Source organism: Sebastes fasciatus, chromosome 1, assembly GCF_043250625.1.
Source record: "Sebastes fasciatus isolate fSebFas1 chromosome 1, fSebFas1.pri, whole genome shotgun sequence".
Classification (NCBI taxonomy): domain Eukaryota; kingdom Metazoa; phylum Chordata; class Actinopteri; order Perciformes; family Sebastidae; genus Sebastes; species Sebastes fasciatus.
Genome location: NC_133795.1, coordinates 40069671 through 40088808, shown reverse-complemented (window position 1 = coordinate 40088808; position 19138 = coordinate 40069671). Strand labels below are relative to the sequence as shown.

The 19138-nt window shown below is 42.4% G+C and overlaps 3 protein-coding genes across 3 annotated transcripts; all 3 read right to left on the bottom strand.

Annotated features, from left to right (window-relative positions):
* Positions 1-2110: 2110 nt before the first annotated feature.
* Positions 2111-3843, bottom strand: LOC141777911 (olfactory receptor 8G17-like). The gene has a single exon (XM_074652407.1). The coding sequence runs from the start codon at positions 3362-3364 to the stop codon at positions 2423-2425; it is 942 nt and encodes a 313-aa protein (XP_074508508.1). The 5' UTR covers positions 3365-3843; the 3' UTR covers positions 2111-2422.
* A 3679-nt stretch (positions 3844-7522) lies between these two features.
* LOC141777895 (olfactory receptor 8G17-like) lies at positions 7523-8467 on the bottom strand. The gene has a single exon (XM_074652406.1). The coding sequence runs from the start codon at positions 8465-8467 to the stop codon at positions 7523-7525; it is 945 nt and encodes a 314-aa protein (XP_074508507.1).
* A 7297-nt stretch (positions 8468-15764) lies between these two features.
* LOC141777879 (olfactory receptor 8G17-like) lies at positions 15765-16706 on the bottom strand. Its single transcript, XM_074652404.1, has one exon. The coding sequence runs from the start codon at positions 16704-16706 to the stop codon at positions 15765-15767; it is 942 nt and encodes a 313-aa protein (XP_074508505.1).
* Between the last annotated feature and the right edge of the window lie 2432 nt (positions 16707-19138).

The following is a 19138-nucleotide window of genomic DNA, read 5'->3' as shown; positions in this document are numbered from 1 at the left end:
GAAACACCTCACTTGAAGTTCCTCCTTTTTTTCCGTAACTTGGTGATGTCACCAAGTAACACATTTGCATAACGGCTAGTTTGGCACGCCCTCAAACAAAGCTAGTTAGAACTGAGCAGGAGCAGAGTCCGAAGAATTTGGTTAGGTTAATCAATCAACAGTGGGCCAGCTGACCAATCAGAGCAGACTTGGATTTTCAGGAAGGGGTGGAGCAGGAGCTCAAACAGAGCATTTCAGACAGAGGGTGAAAAGAGGTGCTGCAGCACAGCCGGTATGATAAAAGTAAAGTGTTTTTTGAACATTAAAGCATGTAGACAGGTTCTAGTATAAGGCTAAAATTCAAATACGCACCTGAAAATAAGCACAATACGACCTCTTTCAAAGGAGGAAATGCTTCGGTGAAAGCAATTTCCACATTTTCTTTTAATTTTTACCTTTAGGTAGGTAATGGTATAATTCTGGTGCCTTTTCTTGGTATAGTCTTAGTAATTTTAGTGGTGCAACTACAGATACATCCATCTAGAATTTCCCCTCCCTCTGTGATGGGGCCCAGGCCTATCCGTGTCGGGTCCATGCTGGGGCCTTGCCGGGTCCTTGGCTGAAAGGAGATCACCCCGTGATGATGTAATGTAACATGAAACTGACTTGTAATGCCCCAATGGCGCCATATGTGAAAACCAGTTGCAATGGTTTATCTATCCACCAGGTAGAGCAGTGATTATCAAAGCTGAAGCAGTTGTACTGCACCTGAAAGCAGCTGCTCTTATCATATTTGTTGGTATGAGGCAGTGTGCTTCACACACAGAGCATACCTTTTAATGATTATTTTCATATCATATTCATATCACGACGATCAGATCATGAAAATATGCTTTTTGTAAAACGCTGATACAGATTGTTGTCTTTTTACTGAAGATACTTTAGAATTCATCGAGGGACATTTTATTGTAGCAGAATAAGTTACTTAGTTATAAGTTTTAGTTATAAGTTTTTATCTTTATTAACTTATTTGTTTATTTAATTTATTATTATTACTTTATTTTCTTTTTATTAATATTATTATTATTTCATTTGTTCTATTATTCTATTTTATTATTATTATTATTATTATTTATTTTTCTTTTCTTAATTTTATTTCAATTTTAAATGCTGAAGTTGTTTTCCCTAGCGTACTTATTGTTTTCGTCTCTAAGCTTGACTACTTAAAAAATTGGTTTATAAACTATTGTAATTTCGAACTGTAAATTGCATATATGAAAACAACCTTGAAAAAAGGGAAAAAATAAAGTATGAAAAAAAAGAAAAGAATAAGTTACGATAGAGATGCTATACTGCCACCTTATGAGCTAAATTAATATTTTCAAATGAATAGGTTCATCATCAGCCAGCTAATTGGAAATCATTAACTGGACTTTCCTTTTCTAACAGAAGTCCGGCTTGATGGTAGTAGTACAATAGTAGAATGCACGCTTCAGAACTAGTAGGTGTGTCCGTAGCAAGCTGTTATTTTCATCACTACATTTCACCATGTGAAATATTTATTATATGCGGCATGGGTTGATGAAAAACAAAAAGAACATATGTTTTGCAATGATGACAATTATAGTAATTATGATTTTATTACCACAGTATTGGTATATTTAACCCCTAACTGCCTTTTTATTAACAAGCTGTAATGTAAATAGTGACTGTCATGAGTTGCCTGTACTCTCACGTCAACACAATCTCATGGGAAGGCGTATAAATTACAGAACATTACAAAGATTCCGCGTGTCATTATACTGCATTTTAGCCTTTTTTGTGTCATTTGTACACCTCTTTCTGTGTGTAATTTTTACGCCACTCAACAAAACTATGGTAACAGCTGCAGTTAGGTTTAGGAAACATACCACTCACTTAAGGTTAAGGCAACAAAACTACGTATTTTGGTTTAGGAAAAACATCAAGGTTGGGCTTAAGATAAGTACATAATCTCAGTAAAATATGTACAGAAACGACGTAACAAAAGGATGGAAAACACGTCACTAACAAACACGTCACTAACGTAACTTCAAAATAACTCAAAAACACCTGGTTGAAAATCCTGTTTGCTAGACCCATCCACCTCAGATCCCACCCACCATCAGCAGTCTTTCTCTCTTTTTATTCTACGTTACTAGCTCTGAGAGTAGCATATTAAAGCGGATGTGTTTACATTGCTGTCAGTACAGACTCCATGGCGTACAAATGACACGCCAAAAGCAAGAAAGGCGTTCTTATTGTATGCAAATTAACTTCTCATTCACATGCCATTTAGTGCGACTGGGCTGCTTGCGTAGAAGGTACAAACACAAAATCATGAAAATACAGTCGGAACATTTTGTTCAAATTTTATATAATTTGTGTTGATACATTTACAAATAAACATGGGAAATTGTCTTTATTATGATGGCAAAATTTTCTTGGGTTCAAACAACTTAGACAAGAATTTTCGTATCTCTTTGGACTGCACACCATAAATAATGGGATTGAGGCAGCCAGGGACAATATGAAACAAAATGCTAGTGAGTTTCCTGTAGTCTGTGTACTGAGGGAAGCGATGCAGGACAATGTTTGCCACTCCAGTTAACACCATGATCAGATACACAACCAGATGAGTGCTGCAGGTCTTGAAGGCTTTACTGTTCAAAGACTTGCTATTACTGGTCAGACAGACTACTGCAATGTTAGTATAAGTGATAACCATGCTGCCAATTGAAGCTGTGAACAGGACTACGGTGAAAGTGAGGCCATAGACATTATTAATAAACACACTGTCACATGAGAGTTTAAACAGTGAGGCATTTTCGCAATAAGGGCTTTTAATCAGAGTCCTGCATCGGTTCAGTCGTATAGTCAGACCGAGCAGAATACCAACCAAAACTAAGGCCGCTCCCCAGGCAGAAACTGTCAGCTTGATCACCATTTTGTTGGTCATTATGGTCGCATAGCGCAGGGGATTACAGATCGCCACATATCTGTCAAAGGCCATAATCATGAGCACTGTAACACTAGTGGTGCCAAACATGTGCGAGGTAAAAGCTTGGGCCACACATTCATAATAACTGATGAGGCGTTCGGAGGGAGGCCTCAACATGTCTATGAGCAAACGAGGCACCAAGATCGAATTTCCAAGTACGTCATTAAAGGGCAGGTTGCAAAAAAGGAGATACATGGGCTGGTGAAGGTTTTTGTCAATGAAAACCAGAACAGTAATGCCTACATTTACGACCATTATGAACAGGTAGGAGAAAAAGAAGAGGAGAAACATAGGGTACAGAGAATCTTTTGAAACATTTAACCCCTCCAGCTGGAGTGTGAAGCTGTTGTAGGTGTAGTTTTCCATCAGCCTGAAAGAACAAAACAACGCTCTTATTGTCACAACTCTTAAGCGAGACACTGAACCCAAAGTTTTTCCCCACTGCTCCTAAATCTTTAGGATGGGTTAAATGCAGGGATCAACTTTCATGTATGCACCTGTATGTACAGTATATGATGAATATAATAAAGTTTAATCTAGGTATTAGATATACTTTTCCAGAGTCGGTACTTATACAACTAATCTCAACAGAAATTTTCAGCTTTTTCTAAAATGACCAAATTATCTGGCTTAAACAATTGCATGGCACAATGCACAGGTTAGAACAGTATGTCAATGTCTGTTTTTTTCATTTTTTAATCTGTTTCTTCTGCTGCTGAGTCATCTTCTCCTATAAGCAAGTCCCACAAATCAATATTTTTGCCACAATGAAAGCTGAAAAAGTGAACGTTATTTACATTTGCATTTGTTATGAAAATTGTGAAGAAACAGTTGTTTGACGATCAGTAATACCTTCCTTGAGTGTCTCTGGTTTCAATCTGTCTTCTCTTTCTTGTTTCTCCCAGTTCACTGCTGGTAATACCCACCAGCACTGAAAAACAATGTTCTCTGTTGCGATGTTTTGTAGACTTGATTTTAACTTCAGGGAATTCATTATCATTACTTTGAATAATGTCTGATGCAACATTACGTGTAATAAGGATGGCTATCGCAACTGTCATCAAGCTGAAATGTATAATATGCAACTCTGATGGTACGTGTCCACAGGTGCATTTTTTTATCGCTAGGGGACGCGCCGCTTCCCAGCATTGGACGCTTGGTGGGCTGTCACTAGAAACAAGGCACTAGGCTCCTGATGGACGAATGCTTTCCCTCCGTGGGCGGCTGCTCCCAGCTTTCAAACCGGAAACAGTATGGAGGCTCGTTCGGAAACTTTCTGCTCTTATTTCCATAAAATAGTTCACCGAAATGTGATTCTGAGAACTGAGAAATAATCCATGCAGTTGCTGAATCTGTCTTTATTTTGGATCGACGTTTATTTAAAAAAATTCTCGGGAGTTTCGAGAGGCTGCGAGTTGCGGCGGACGCCCGTGATTTGCATGAAGTAGACTAGCCCTCAACTTTATGCAAATGAGGAGCGGGCGTCGTGACGCTCCATTTCTCGAATCGCGCTGCCACACTACCAGAATGCATTGCACGGCTGCTTACGTATACAATGAATGGGAAGCGTGGAAAGGACGGAGCCTATATGGACACGTACCATAAGAGAAGTGGTTGTTTGCTCAAAAGTCCGAACCATCCAAAAAAAACTTTCACACGAGAAACGAACCAAACCATGGTTCAGTTTGACCCGGAAAGTGGTCTGGGGATGGTTTCACACCTGCAATTTTGGTTCAGATAAAACTGAAAGGTCTGAAAGTCCGGACCAAATGAGGTAGGTGTGAAAGGGCCCTTACTTCTTCGTTTAATTCCTTTAGTTCCATAGTTCCTGTCACATTTTGGTCAAAAAGAGATTTTGTTTTAAACCAAATTGTTGATTTATTGGTGTTTTACTAGTTTGAAATCATTTTGATTGCAGTAAGATTTCAAAATCAATTGGTACTATAAAATGTGTAGCTTGGTGCATCACAAATGTTTGTTTTACCCTTCTCTTTATATGCAGAATCTGTAGGCAACAGGGCAAGATTTTGGTATCGGATGCATTCTAGTTTCTTTTTGTAGTCCGAGTAGTATTAACCAATCACGTTTGAGCAGGCCTTGGTTGAATGCAGGTGAACAGTCCATGTGGACAGCAAAAGAGGCGGAACGCATTGGCCATAATGCAATCTGGGAGCCCACCAGCTATCGTCTGATAAGGATTTAACTTTTTATTGGTTTGAAATTAGCTTGTAAACTGGCTACTTGTGAAACAATCCGGTCATACACGTCGTCTCTCAACTCCAACTCCGGTCTACATCTCAAATTGCTAATCGGACTGTAAAAGATGAGCACGTTGTCTCTCAACTCCAGCTCCAGTGTCACATCTTAAAGGTCCCATATTATGCTCATTTTCAGGTTCATACTTGTATTTTGTGTTTCTACTAGAACATGTTTACATGCTGTAATGTTCATAAAACACTTTATTTTCCTCATACTGTCAGCCTGAATATGCCTGGATTTACCCTCTGTCTTAAACGCTCTGTTTAAGCGCATTCCAACGGAATTGTGACAAAATTGTGACAAAATTGCAACATAATTGCATTACTAGGCAACAGTTTGGGTCCATGTGTACTTCCTGTCAGCTGATGACAATCACATACACTGCAACCAGGAATAAACTGGGACACATTTAGAATGTTTATATTTAAATCTGTGTAAAGGGTCTAAATATTGTGTATTTGTGACATCACAAATGGATAGAAATCCAGACAGCTTGTTTCAAATGCAGAGTTTCTGAATACGGACTGTGTGTATTTCCATGTGGATTGAGCGTTTCAATACTTTCGCAGTAATTATATAGGACTTAAGCCTGCTTTATAATAAAAAAAACATGAAAATCTCACATTTTTATAATATGGGTCCTTTAAGTTGCTATCGTCAGACCGATAGCCGATTGGTTCCCAAATTGATTTTACACACTAATGTAAATATATTGCAATAATATTGTTTTGGGCTTATTAAGCCTTATTAAGATATTTTCTTTACACAAAAGATTTGAATGACTACATGTAGTAGTCAGATTAAACACTAAGCCCTGCACCTCTGTGATCTAAAAATTCTGTATAGAGGTATTCATGACATTTATAGATTTCTTCCACACATACAACCAGACGTGTAAATGTTTAGCATCTACCAAGATTAAGAACAACTCTATCAGAAAAAGTGGATCATAGCTTTAGAAGAATTAGCATAATAATGCAAAACAATCTTCCTCTCTCGCAAATTTTAAATGTATGCTTAAAGCTTATTTGATGAGCCAAACTACTTCAAGTTTGTACATTGTGGGTTTCTTACTCCTTGTATCTTTTTTGTAATTCTATACAATGACATGTATGCCGTTGTGTTTATTTTATTGTCTGCATACATAATTATTTGGCCTGTCAAAATAAACGCATTAAAACAAATGCATTTTTATGCCACTTAATTTCTTTAATGCAACTTACGATTTTTAGGTTTCAGCGAGCTCATTTTCAAAGCTAGAGTTCAAAGCTTAGAGATCGTGCTCTCATATGAAACTGGAAAAAACTGAGAAGTCCATCGGTGTCAACCATGTCATACTAGCTTGTTGTAAACAAGGCAAAATATTGCAAAAACTTGTGCAAAATTTTGGCTAGGAAAAACTGTCATGGCTATTTTCAAAGGGGTCCCTTCACCTCTGACCTCAATATATGTAAATGAAAATGGGTTCTCTAGGTACCCACGAGTCTCCCTTTTACAGACATGCCCACTTTATGATAATCACATGCAGTTTGGGGCAAGTCATAGTCAAGTCAGCACACTGACACACTGACAGCTGTTGCTGCCTGTTGGGCTGCAGTTTGCCATGTTATGATTTGAGCATATTTGTCATTGTTTTGTGTTGTTAATTGATTTCAAATAATAAATATTTATATACGTTAGCATAAAGCAGCATATTTGCCCCCTCCCATGTTGATAAGAATATTTAAACTTGACAAATCTCTCTATGTACATGTTGAAAGTTAAAAACATGTGTGATTAATTTGAAATGAATCGTGATTAACTATGTACAATCATGCGATTAATCATAATTAAATACTTTAATCGATTAGCAGTCCTAATAATTATTGATTGTCAGTTTTTTTATTTGGTTATGTATGTTGTGCTTCAGGGTTATTTCATAGTTGTTTATCTTTCTTCATTGACAAACCCTTAATTTTGGATGCTATTGTTTTATTTCATTCTTTAGTGAGATGTCCTTATGAGCTCATTTGGGTTATTTCAAGCAGATGCTATTAGCACCCAGGTGTCGGTAGTAGTACACTGGGCTCAAGCAAAATACAAGCAGGTACAGATAATGGGTGGATGGATTATTTATAGGTAAATTGGCATATATCTCAAAACACAAACACAATTACCAAATCTTTGAAATAAAATTAGGCAGTTTAGTAGACATTTGGTGATTTTTTTCTCATTCTGTAAATATTTCGTCTTCCAAGTTTAAATACTAACGTTAAAATTCTTTACTCAGAATAATGGCATAACTGGTTTGGATCGTAATAATTTCGACAAGGATTTGCAGATTTCTGCAGACTGCACACCATAAATAATGGGGTTGAGGCTGGCGGGGATGATGTGAAACAGAATGGCAGAAAGTTTCCTGTATTCTGAGTACTGAGGGAAGCGATGCAGAATAATGACAATAAATCCACTGATCAGCATGATCAGATACACAACCAGGTGAGTGCTGCAGGTCTTCAAGGCTTTACTGTTCAAAGACTTGTTATTACTGGTCAGACAGATTACTGTAATCTTAGTATAAGTGATAACCATGCTGCCTATTGAAGCTGTGAACAGCACTACGGTGAAAGTGAGGCCATAGACATTATTAATAAACACACTATCACAGGAGAGTTTAAACAGCGAGGCATTGTCACAGTAAGGATTTGTGATCAGAGTCCTGCATCGGTTCAGGCGTATAGTCAGACCAAGCAGAATCCCGACCAAAACAAATGCCACTCCCCAGGCAGAAACTGTCAGCTTGATCACCATTTTGTTGGTCATTATAGCAGCATAGCGCAGGGGATTACAGATGGCCACATATCTGTCAAAGGCCATAATCATAAGCACCGTGTGAGTGGTGGTACCAAACATGTGTGTGGTGAAAGCTTGGACCACACATTCGTAATAACTGATGAGGAGCTCAGACGGAGGCAACAACATATCTGAAAGCAAACGGGGCACCATGATAGAATTTCCAAGGATGTCATTAACTGGCAGGTTGCAGAAAAGGAGATACATGGGCTGGTGAAGGTTTTTGTCAATGAAAACCAGAACAGCAATGCCTACATTCATAAGCATTATACAAATATAGGAGAACAAGAAAAAGAGAAAGACAGGGCAGAGAGAATCCTTCGAGACATTCAACCCCTCCAGCTGGAGTGTGAAGCTGTTGAATGTGTAGTTTTCCATAAACCTGCAATAACAAATATCATGAGTCACTGATATGCTCAAAGACAGTAGTGACTTTACAAAAACAATACAAACGTCATGATAATGCGGTTCAACAAAATATAAGATAAGATAATTGCACATGATTTGAATGTGTTTAGGAGATTTGTTGTTCAGTAATACCTGTTTGGTAGTCGATATCCAGTAAGGAAGATCTTTTCCTTGATCACATTTTATATAGTCACTGTTTTATTCTCAGGGGAACTTTTGGTTACAAGTGAGGATTCACAAACAACATTCTCTTGGCCATCTTATTAGCCAGGGGAAGTTGCCTGTAAATAAACTCTCTTTTACTTTGCTGGTTAATGAGGAGCACTTGGATGTAACATTAGTTTGGGTATCTGAAGGCTTGATCCTCTTATTGGGAGGAGGCTCAGATTCAGCCTGGCCTAGCCTGCTTTTTGCAGTGCGGTGCGCCTTGTGTTTTCCACCTGCAAAACACGCTCTGTCTGATCAGGCCTAAAGAGAATATCCTAAAGTGTGACTTTGTGGATTATATCGTTGGAATATCATTCTATTCAGGGTTGCGTTATATATATTTGAGAAATAACTTTTGTGGGGAGAAATAAACTGAAAACGGGCATTGAGGGTTTTTTCATGGAGTGGAGAATTGCTTTCTGAAAAAGATTCTCAAACTATCTACTTTTTTAGTTTTGTTTAAAGGGACTGTTTGTAACTTCTTACACGTATAAATCATTGTGGGTCGTTGTCCCATGCACGCTCCCATGTGGCTACGCTGTTCAGACTCACAAACACAAACTACACGGAAGCACCAAAATCACAAAGTTCTATCTAGTTAAGCCCGTCTTGCAAAACAGTGTTAGCCGGCTTGCCTTAGCTCACACACCGCGCTCGTTCTCGTGCTTTCGCTTTTCACACTACACACTGCAGAAGAGTTAGTTTAGCTCTGAGAATATCTAGTGAATGTACAGTGGACATTTGTGCATAAATAAATGCTGCAGCTCCTCCAGACCAACAGAGGTTTCCCGTGTCTTGTGAAGTGACGGGGCTCCGCAGCGAGAAACGTTATCGTCTCCGACTAAAACTCCGGTGTCTCCCCTGTCCCTCCGGCCGCGGTCGGGAGGCTGAAGCAGGAAAAGCCAACACGAGGATCAGCATTGATTCATGGAGAAATAGAGAGTGATATTGTCGTTTTAGCTGACTTGTGTCGCCTCACTGTTTTGAGCGATGCTCATTCATGTCTATGTAGAGCGAGCACATGCGCGAGCGCCAGCAAAGGGACGCTGACTTTCGTTGACTTAACGGCCACAGATGTCGCTGTTAACAGGCAATTTCTGATTCTTACAAATAGTCCCTTTAATTGACAATTAATTTTAAAAAGACACTTACTTGGTTACTACACCAATCTACATGCACAGTTAAACAAGGAAATCAAGGATAACAAAAAAAATGTAACAGGACCATTGCGGTCTTTGTTGTAATTCGATATCGTAGAGGTGAGTGCATGTGCCTGTGAGCCTCTCTGACCTGTGGAAAAAAGATTAATAAGTAGTCTGGGGCTACACCATTTACAATTCTGTGAACCTGACTATTAGCTTAGTTAGCTTAGCTTAGTTTAGCTGCATGAACTGGTTTCCTCCTTAGTTGCTCTCATGGACCAAGACTTAAGCTTGGGCCACACCAGGAACGTCAGGAGCGTGTGGCGGCTGCGTTACCTGTTGTTTCTTTCGGCGTTTGTGTTAACAGGTTAGAGCAGCCACACTGCCCGCGATTTGGCTGCGTGTCAGCTGCGTCTCTTCTAGAGATTCGAGGTCTTGCCTATTTTGACCCGAGCCGCACGCAGTTCGAGGCAGCAACAGTGGAGGTGATCTATTGACTGTATATTGACATCATATCAGCTACATTACCGCAGTTTCGATGTCTATATCTGTAGAAAATGTTAGAGATGAAAAAAAGTAAAGACTTATTTTTAAATCAACACTTCCTACTTTCATTTCAAAATAAAAGCCCTCAAGCGTTTTTTCTCTGGACCATCCATCCATCTTCAACCGCTTATCCGGGATCGGGTCACGGGGGCAACAGCTCCAGCAGGGGACCCCAAACTTCCCTTTCCTGGGCCACATTAACCAGCTCTGACTGGGGGATCCCGAGGCGTTCCCAGGCCAGAGTAGAGATATAATCTCTCCACCTAGTCCTGGGTCTTCCCCGTGGTCTCCTCCCAGCTGGTCGTGCCTGGAACACCTACCAAGGGAGGCGCCCAGGAGGCATCCGTGCTAGATGCCCGAACCACCTCAACTGGCTCCTTTCGACGCAAAGGAGCAAGGACTCTACTCCGAGTCCCTCACGGATGACTGAGCTTCTTACCCTATCTCTAAGGGAGACGCCAGCCACCCTCCTGAGGAAACCCATTTCGGCCGCTTGCACCCGCGACCTCGTTCTTTCGGTCATGACCCAACCCTCATGACCATAGGTGAGAGTAGGAACGAAGATTGAACGGTAGATCGAGAGCTTTGCCTTCCGGCTCAGCTCTCTTTTCGTCACAACGGTGCGGTAAAGCGAATGCAATACCGCCCGTGCTGCTCCGATTCTCCGACCAATCTCACGTTCCATCGTCCCCTCACTCGCGAACAAGACCCCGAGATACTTGAACTCCTTCACTTGGGGTAAGGACTCATTCCCTACCCGGAGTAGGCAATCCATCGGTTTCCTGCTGAGAACCATGGCCTCAGATTTAGAGGTGCTGATTCTCATCCCGACTGCGTCACACTCGGCTGCGAACCGATCCAGTGAGTGCTGGAGGTCGCAGACCGATGATGCCAACAGGACCACATCATCTGCAAAAAGCAGCGATGAGATCATCAGCACACCGAACTGCAAACCCTCCTCCCCCCGACTACGCCTCGATATCCTGTCCATGAATATCACGAACAGGATTGGTGACAAAGCGCAGCCCTGGCGGAGGCCAACCCCCACCGGAAACGAGTCCGACTTACTGCCGAGGATCCGAACACAGCTCTCGCTTTGGCGTACAGGGATTGGATGGCCCTGAGAAGTGCCCCCCTCACCCCATACTCCCGCAGCACCCCCCACAGTATCTCCCGGGGGACCCGGTCATATGCCTTCTCCAAGTCCACAAAACACATGTAGACTGGATGGGCATACTCCCAGGCCCCCTCCAGGATCCTTGCGAGAGTGAAGAGCTGGTCCGTTGTTCCACGGCCAGGACGGAATCCGCATTGTTCCTCTTCGATCCGAGGTTCGACTATCGGCCGAACCCTCCTTTCCAGCACCTTGGAGTAGACTTTACCAGGGAGGCTGAGCAGTGTGATACCCCTGTAATTGGCACACACTCTCTGGTCCCCCTTTTTGAAAAGGGGAACCACCACCCCGGTCTGCCACTCCTTAGGCACTGTCACCGACTTCCACGCGGTGTTGAAGAGACATGTCATCCAAGACAGCCCTTCCCCACCCAGAGCCTTCAGCATTTCTGGGCGGATCTCATCAATCCCCGGGGCTTTGCCACTGTGGAGTTGTTTGACTACCTCAGTGACTTCCACCAGGGAAATTGATGATGGTCCCCCATCAGCTTCCAGCTCTGCCTCTACCATAGAGGGCGTATTGGTCGGATTCAGAAGTTCCTCAAAGTGCTCCTTCCACCGCCCGATTACCTCCTCAGTTGAGGTCAACAGTGTCCCATCCTTACTGTACACAGCTTGGATGGTTCCCCGTTTCCCCCTCCTGAGGTGCCGGATGGTTTTCCAGAAGCACTTTGGTGCCGACCGAAAGTCCTTCTCCATGGCTGCTCCGAACTCCTCCCACACCCGCTGCTTTGCCTCCGTCACGGCAGTGGCTGCTGCTCTTCGGGCCCGTCGGTACCCTGCAACTGCCTCCGGAGACCTCCTTCTTCAGTCAGACGGCTTCCCTGACCACCGGTGTCCACCACGGTGTTCGAGGGTTGCCGCCCCTTGAGGCACCTAAGACCTTAAAACCACAGCTCACCGCCGCAGCTTCAGCAATGGAAGCTTTGAACATTGCCCACTCGGGTTCAATGCCCCCAACCTCCACAGGGATGCCAGAAAAGCTCCGCCGGAGGTGTGAGTTGAAGATCTCTCGGACAGGGGCCTCCTCCAGACGTTCCCAGTTCACCCGCACGACCCATTTGGGCTTACCAGGTCTGTCCAGAGTCTTCCTCCACCCTCTGACCCAACTCACCACCAGATGGTGATCAGTTGACAGCTCCGCCCCTCTCTTCACCCGAGTGTCCAAAACATGCGGCCTCAGATCAGACGATACGATTACAAAATCGATCATCGACCTTCGGCCTAGGGTGCTCTGGTACCACGTACACTTATGAGCATCCTTATGTTCGAACATGGTGTTCGTTATGGACAGTCCATGACTAGCACAGAAGTCCAATAACAAACGACCACTCGGGTTTAGATCAGGGAGGCCGTTCCTCCCAATCACGCCACTCCAGGTGTCTCCATCGTTGCCCACGTGCGCGTTGAAGTCTCCCAGCAGAACTATGGAGTCCCATACTGGAGCCCCATACAGGACTCCATTCAGGGTCTCCAAGAAGGCCGAATACTCCGAACTGCTGTTTGGTGCATACGCACAAACAACAGTCAGAGTTTTCCCCCCCATAACCCGAAGGCGTAGGGAGGCGACCCTCTCGTCCACCGGGGTAAACTCCAACATAGCGGCACTCAGCCGGGGATTTGTGAGTATCCCCACACCCGCCCGGCGCCTCACACCATGGGCAACTCCAGAGAAGAATAGAGTCCAACCCCTATCCAAGAGTACGGTTCCAGAACCGAGGCTGTGCGTAGAGGTAAGCCCTACCAGATCCAACTGATAGCGCTCCACCTCCCGCACAAGCTCTGGCTCCTTCCCCCACAGAGAGGTGACGTTCCACGTCCCCAGAGCCAGCCTCTGCCGCCCGGGTCCAGTCCGTCGAGGTCCCTGGCCTTTACTGCCACCCGTGTGACAGCGCACCCGACCCAAGCGGTTCTTCCCGCAGGTGGTGAGCCCACAGGATGGAGAGGAGGAGGGGGGTGCCACGTTACTTCTTCGGGGTATCCCCGGCCGGGCTCCGTGGCAAGCCCGGCCACCAGGCGCTCGCTGACGGGCCCTCTGTCTGGGCCTGGCTCCAGACGTGGGCTCCGGGCCGGGTAACTCCTCCTCTGCCTCGTGTCGTCATTGGGGTTTTGTGAACCATTCTTAGTCCGGCCCCTCACCTGAGACCAATTTGCCATGGGAGACCCTACCAGGAGCACGAGGCTCCAGACAACACAGCCCTCAGGGTCATAGGGACACGCAAACCTCTCCACCACGTTAAGGTGATGGTTCCCGGAGAGGTACCTCTCTTCTCTGGACAGAATTCCTTAATTTGTTAACATGAGGCTTTTATTCTGAAATATGTGCAGGCCAGTGCTGTGGAACATGCAGTGACTTGCAGAGCTCCATGAATGATTAAAGCACAGGGTTTAAATAAACACTTCCTGCTTTCATTTCAAAATAAAAGCCCTCAAGCGTATTTTCTGTAGACAGAATTCCTTCACGTGTTAACACAAGGCTTTTATTCTGAAATGTTTGCAGGACAGTGTTGTAGAACATGCAGTGATTTGCACAGCTCCATAAATGAATATAGTACGGGGTTTTAATTGTGGATTATTTCTATTATTTACAAATTACCAAACGCTTCTTAACCTTTCTCTGTCTAAAATAAATATACATGACATTTATAATGAAATGAAATGAAATGGCCATTATTAAAGGCAAACTATGTAGAAAGAAATGGCTTACAGCAGCAGAAACGCAGCTGGTCTAAACACCCGACGCATGATTCAGGCAGCCACCACGCGACGCGGCCGCCACGCACTGTTCGCCCGTGTTATCTGTCCGTGGCGTAAGATATAGTTTGGTCGCAGTAAACACATTCTTAATGTTGTGAATTAAACAAATTCATTTGCTTAGGTTTGGGCAACAAAACCTTTCTCTCTTTAAACTACGTCACCACAGCACTTTCCCTGAGCATTTATTGCTGTTGCCGTGGAGGGTTTTACACTGTATTTAATGGAAAGCCTGGTGCATCTCATTCCGCCACTAAAGGGTGCCTTGCATATGTATATACAAGGTAGATATATTATGGTTGCTGCTTTCATATTGTAGGCAATTGTAGGCTTATTACTGCGTGAATGGCGCTCATCATATGAGCAGCTGATTTATCTGCAGTGGTACCGTACCAGGCCGGGACAAACTGACAGTGTTTTCACACAATGGGGTTGGCCATTGGGAAGCTATGGAATTTTTCAGGGTTTAAAGTTTATAATCAATCAGCTAATTGAACAGTAATGGCACAATTGTAGAATGCACACTTCAGAACTAGGAGGTGTGTCTGTGGCAAATGGTTATTTACATCACTACATTTCACCACATGAAATATTTATTGTATGTGGCATGGGTTGATGAAAAACAAAAAGAACACATGTTTGCAATGATTACAATTATAGAAAAGGGATGCCTTTGTAATTAACATTGTATTACCACAGTATTGGTATCTTTTAAAAATGCTTTTTTATAAAAAGGCTTTTTTTTTACTCTGTAAGGCAACAGCTCCTTTTTCCACACAGCTGGATCACCATTTTGCTGGCCATTATGGCTGCATAGCGCAGGGGATTACAGATGGCCACATATCTGTCAAAGGCCATAATCATGAGCATTGTGTGAGTGGTGGTACCAAACATGTGTATGGTTTCCAAGTACATCATTAATGGGCAGGTTGCAAAAAAGGAGATACATGGGCTGGTGAAGGTTTTTGTCAATGAAAACCAGAACAGCAACGCTTACATTTGCGACCATTATAAAGAGGTAGGAGAAAAAGAAGAGGAGAAACACAGGGTACATAAAATCTTTGTGTGTGAGAAAGAGAGACAGAGAGAAGTTGGACTTCATGCACTGTTTCTGTAGTTTATTGATAATGATTTAAATTTCAACGTTATAAATGAAGCGTCAGACTATTCGATAAAGCCCTAATTATACAGTATATGAGTATAGTGCACACGTGACACAACTGTTATAGATTGAGAAAAAGTGTGATTGTTTTCGCTTTCATTTCTGATATTTTACACTTGAGAAATGATCAATACTGTGGGCCTACATACCTTAGTGTGATTATAAGTGCATGTGAGTGGATATTAGCGTGCAAATTAGTTTCTATGTCCCATTCAATGCATCTCTACGGCCATTATGAAAATCACTTCGGAAAAACTCCTGTGAGCTTGTGAAATTGTTTTTATTAAGATGGTAAAACCTTCTTGGACTCAAACAACTTAGAAAAACATTTACGCATCTCTTTGGACTGCAAGCCATAAATGATAGGGTTGAGGATGCCGGGAACGATATGATACAAAATAGCAACAAGTTTTCTGGAGTCTGAGTACTGTGGGAAGCGATGCAGTGTAATAATAGACATTCCACTGAACAACATAATCATATACACGACCAAGTGAGTGCTGCAGGTCTTCAAGGCTTTACTGTTCAAAGACTTGTTATTACTGCACAGACAGACAACTGTAATCTTAGTGTAGGTGACAATCATGCTGCCTATAGAACCTGTGAACAGGACTACAGTGAAAGTGAGGCCGTAGACGTTATTAATAAACACACTGTCACAGGAGAGTTTAAACAACCCAGCATTGTTACAGTAAATGCTTCTTATCAGAGTCCTGCATCGGTTCAGTCGTATGGTCAGGCCGAGAAGAATCCCAACCAAAACAATGGCCACTCCCCAGGCAGCAGCAGTAAGCTTCATCAACATGTTGGTTGTCATTATGGTTGCATAGCGCAGGGGATTACAGATGGCCACGTATCTGTCGAAGGCCATTATCATAAGCACAGTATGTGCGGTGGTACTGAACATGTGTGTGGTGAAAGCTTGGAACACACATTCATAATAACTGATGAGGCGCTCGGAGGGAGGTTTCAACATGTCTAGAAGCAAACGAGGCACCAAGATCGAATTTCCAAGTATATCATTGACCGACAGGTTACAAAGAAGGAGATACATGGGCTGGTGAAGGTTTTTGTCCATGAAAACCAGAACAGCAATGCCTGCATTTGCGACCAGTATAATCAAGTAGGAGAAAAAGAAAAAAAGAAACACAGGGTACATAGAATCCTTTGAGACATTTAACCCCTCCAGCTGGACTGTGAAGCTGTTGTAGGTATAGTTTTCCATCAACCCTGAAAGAACAAGATAAAGCTCTTATTGTCACATGTAATGTCTAAAAAATGTCAGTATCAGAGATCATTTTACAGAGACGGTGCTTGCTGTCAAACTAAACTCAACAGAAACTTTCATTTTTTTTTAGAACAGTACGTCAATGTTTGTCCTTTCCTTTGTAATCTGTTTCTTCTGCTTCTGAGTCATCTTCCCCTATAAGCAAGTCCCACAAATCATTATTGTTGCAACAATGAAAGCTGCAGAATTGAATGTTATTTACTTTTGCTATTTTGTTTGATCAGAAATTATGAGAAAAGTTCTGAAAATTGTGAAGAAACCGTTGCTCGTAGATCAGTAATACCTGAATTGAGTGTCTCTTGTTTCAATCTGTCTTCTCTTTCTTAATTTCTCACAATACACTGCTGGTAATACCCACCAGCACTGAGCACCGAATGTTTTCTAGACTTGATTTTAACTCCAGAGAATTCAATCATCATTACCTTGAATAAATGTCTGATGCAACATTAAGAATTACTTGGATAGTAACGCTCTCCCTGACAGGAAGTGCGAGGGAACCTATTGTTTTTGTAAAGACTATTATTAGGGCCTGAACACCAACAGTCCCTGGCACACTGAGTCATACTCATAGCGCCACCTACTGGCAACAGGAAGTCAGCCTTAATGTGACAAAGATCATTGCACAATTTGAATTTTTGAGGGGCTTGGGATGCTCGAAAAGTCACAAAAATTGGCATATAAAGTGACATTCCGACATTCACGAAATTTGGTACCCTCGTTGCTCTCATCAGTTCGGACATATTTCATATTCATTAGCTCTCCTATTTTTTAATTTTGTTTGTAAAATTTGTATTTTATGCTAACTTTCTTGAACTAATCCTAGATCGTGTTTAGCTCAGTTCAGACAGCTTAATTTATCCCAGAAGGGCAATTCCATTTTTACAATCTACCCAGACCATACACAAACTCACAGACAGCAGCAATCACCAGTATGTCAGAGGCAACATTTAAAGCTGAAGTAGACGAGATTGGAGCAAATATGATTAAAAAAAGTTATTTTTATAAAACAGTCACTATATCGTGACAGTGGAACATGAAACAGGTAACCTGAAAAAGATCATGTGCCTCTGTGTCCTCCTGTGTCCTCCGGTGCTCCTTACGGCATCTGCAATATTTCAAAGACCGGAGGAAAACAAGCAGTACGAGCTGATCTGAGGTCTGCTGTCCAGCTGCCATCTATGAGAGCCGGCTTTCAATCACTCGCGAACTCTGACCAAATGGTCAAACCAGGCAGCGCTGATCAAATATGAATCAATATTATGTTACGTTAATGCCTATTTCTCTCCTCAAATGTTTTCAGAATCATCTTGTAGTGCACGGTTTAGCTGTAAAATGAGAAAATTTGTGACTCCGCCGCCATTGTGAAATCTGGTGAAGGAAAGGCAAGTTCTGGTCACATGCCCAGAGCATCTTTTATTGAAAGATAATAAAGGTTTAAAACACAATATTAATCCAACTAAATAACTAAACTAAACTAAACAAACCAAACACCGTGTGTGAGCATGTGTGTGTGTGCCAGCAGCCTTCCTTATGTTTCTTTTTTTAAATAAGGCTGTGACACATCCTTGAGCTATCACAGTATTATTCTGAGATAGAAAGGAGTCCCTCAACCTGGAATCATTATGAGTAAAATCCGACCATTCAAAGTGAGAGAAAAAAATAATTAAAAGTATTCCCTATTTTTCATTTTGGCTTTAGCTATTTTCACTTCTCGGATCAGTTTCATTGAATTTAGGAAGCAAGCGGAGATTATTAACTAGGTCAAACTGAGGAGCTCTGACATCTGAAACTTCGTGACTATCTGCTCTGGACAAATCTGGCAGCTTGCCCTCCTTTACCAGCTCTAACTAATACTGCTGCACATCTAATTTTGCACGCTTGGTCTTGTCTTTGATAGTTTCAATTTTTTACCTCCTTTTCAGTCCTCAACCTCTCCAACTCTAGCTGCTGTTTCAATTGAGGCTGTAACAATTCTCTCTGTTGCTCAAAGGTTAACGTGCCTGGACGAACCTCTATACTGGGCAATGAGCTGCTAGTAGGCTGCACACACAAAACTCCAGCCTCAATCAAACAACGTTTTAAGCAAGCTTTCACTGTCTCTTTTAACTTCCTATCTGGAATGTCAACCTCATAATGCTCTGAAATCTTCAGAAACTGTTCTTTGGTACACTGCTCTAGTATAGACTCTGTAGGATTCTGAATGAAACTATCTACAAGAGAAGCTATCATCACAAACTAGAAGCCACCACAACTCAATACAAACCTTGAATGGGACACGTGGAAAAACCAGACCTGGGGTAACAAATGGACAGGAGACCCACCCCTATACCTATACTAACCCACAGCCGAAGCTAACTAGCCAACTCAAC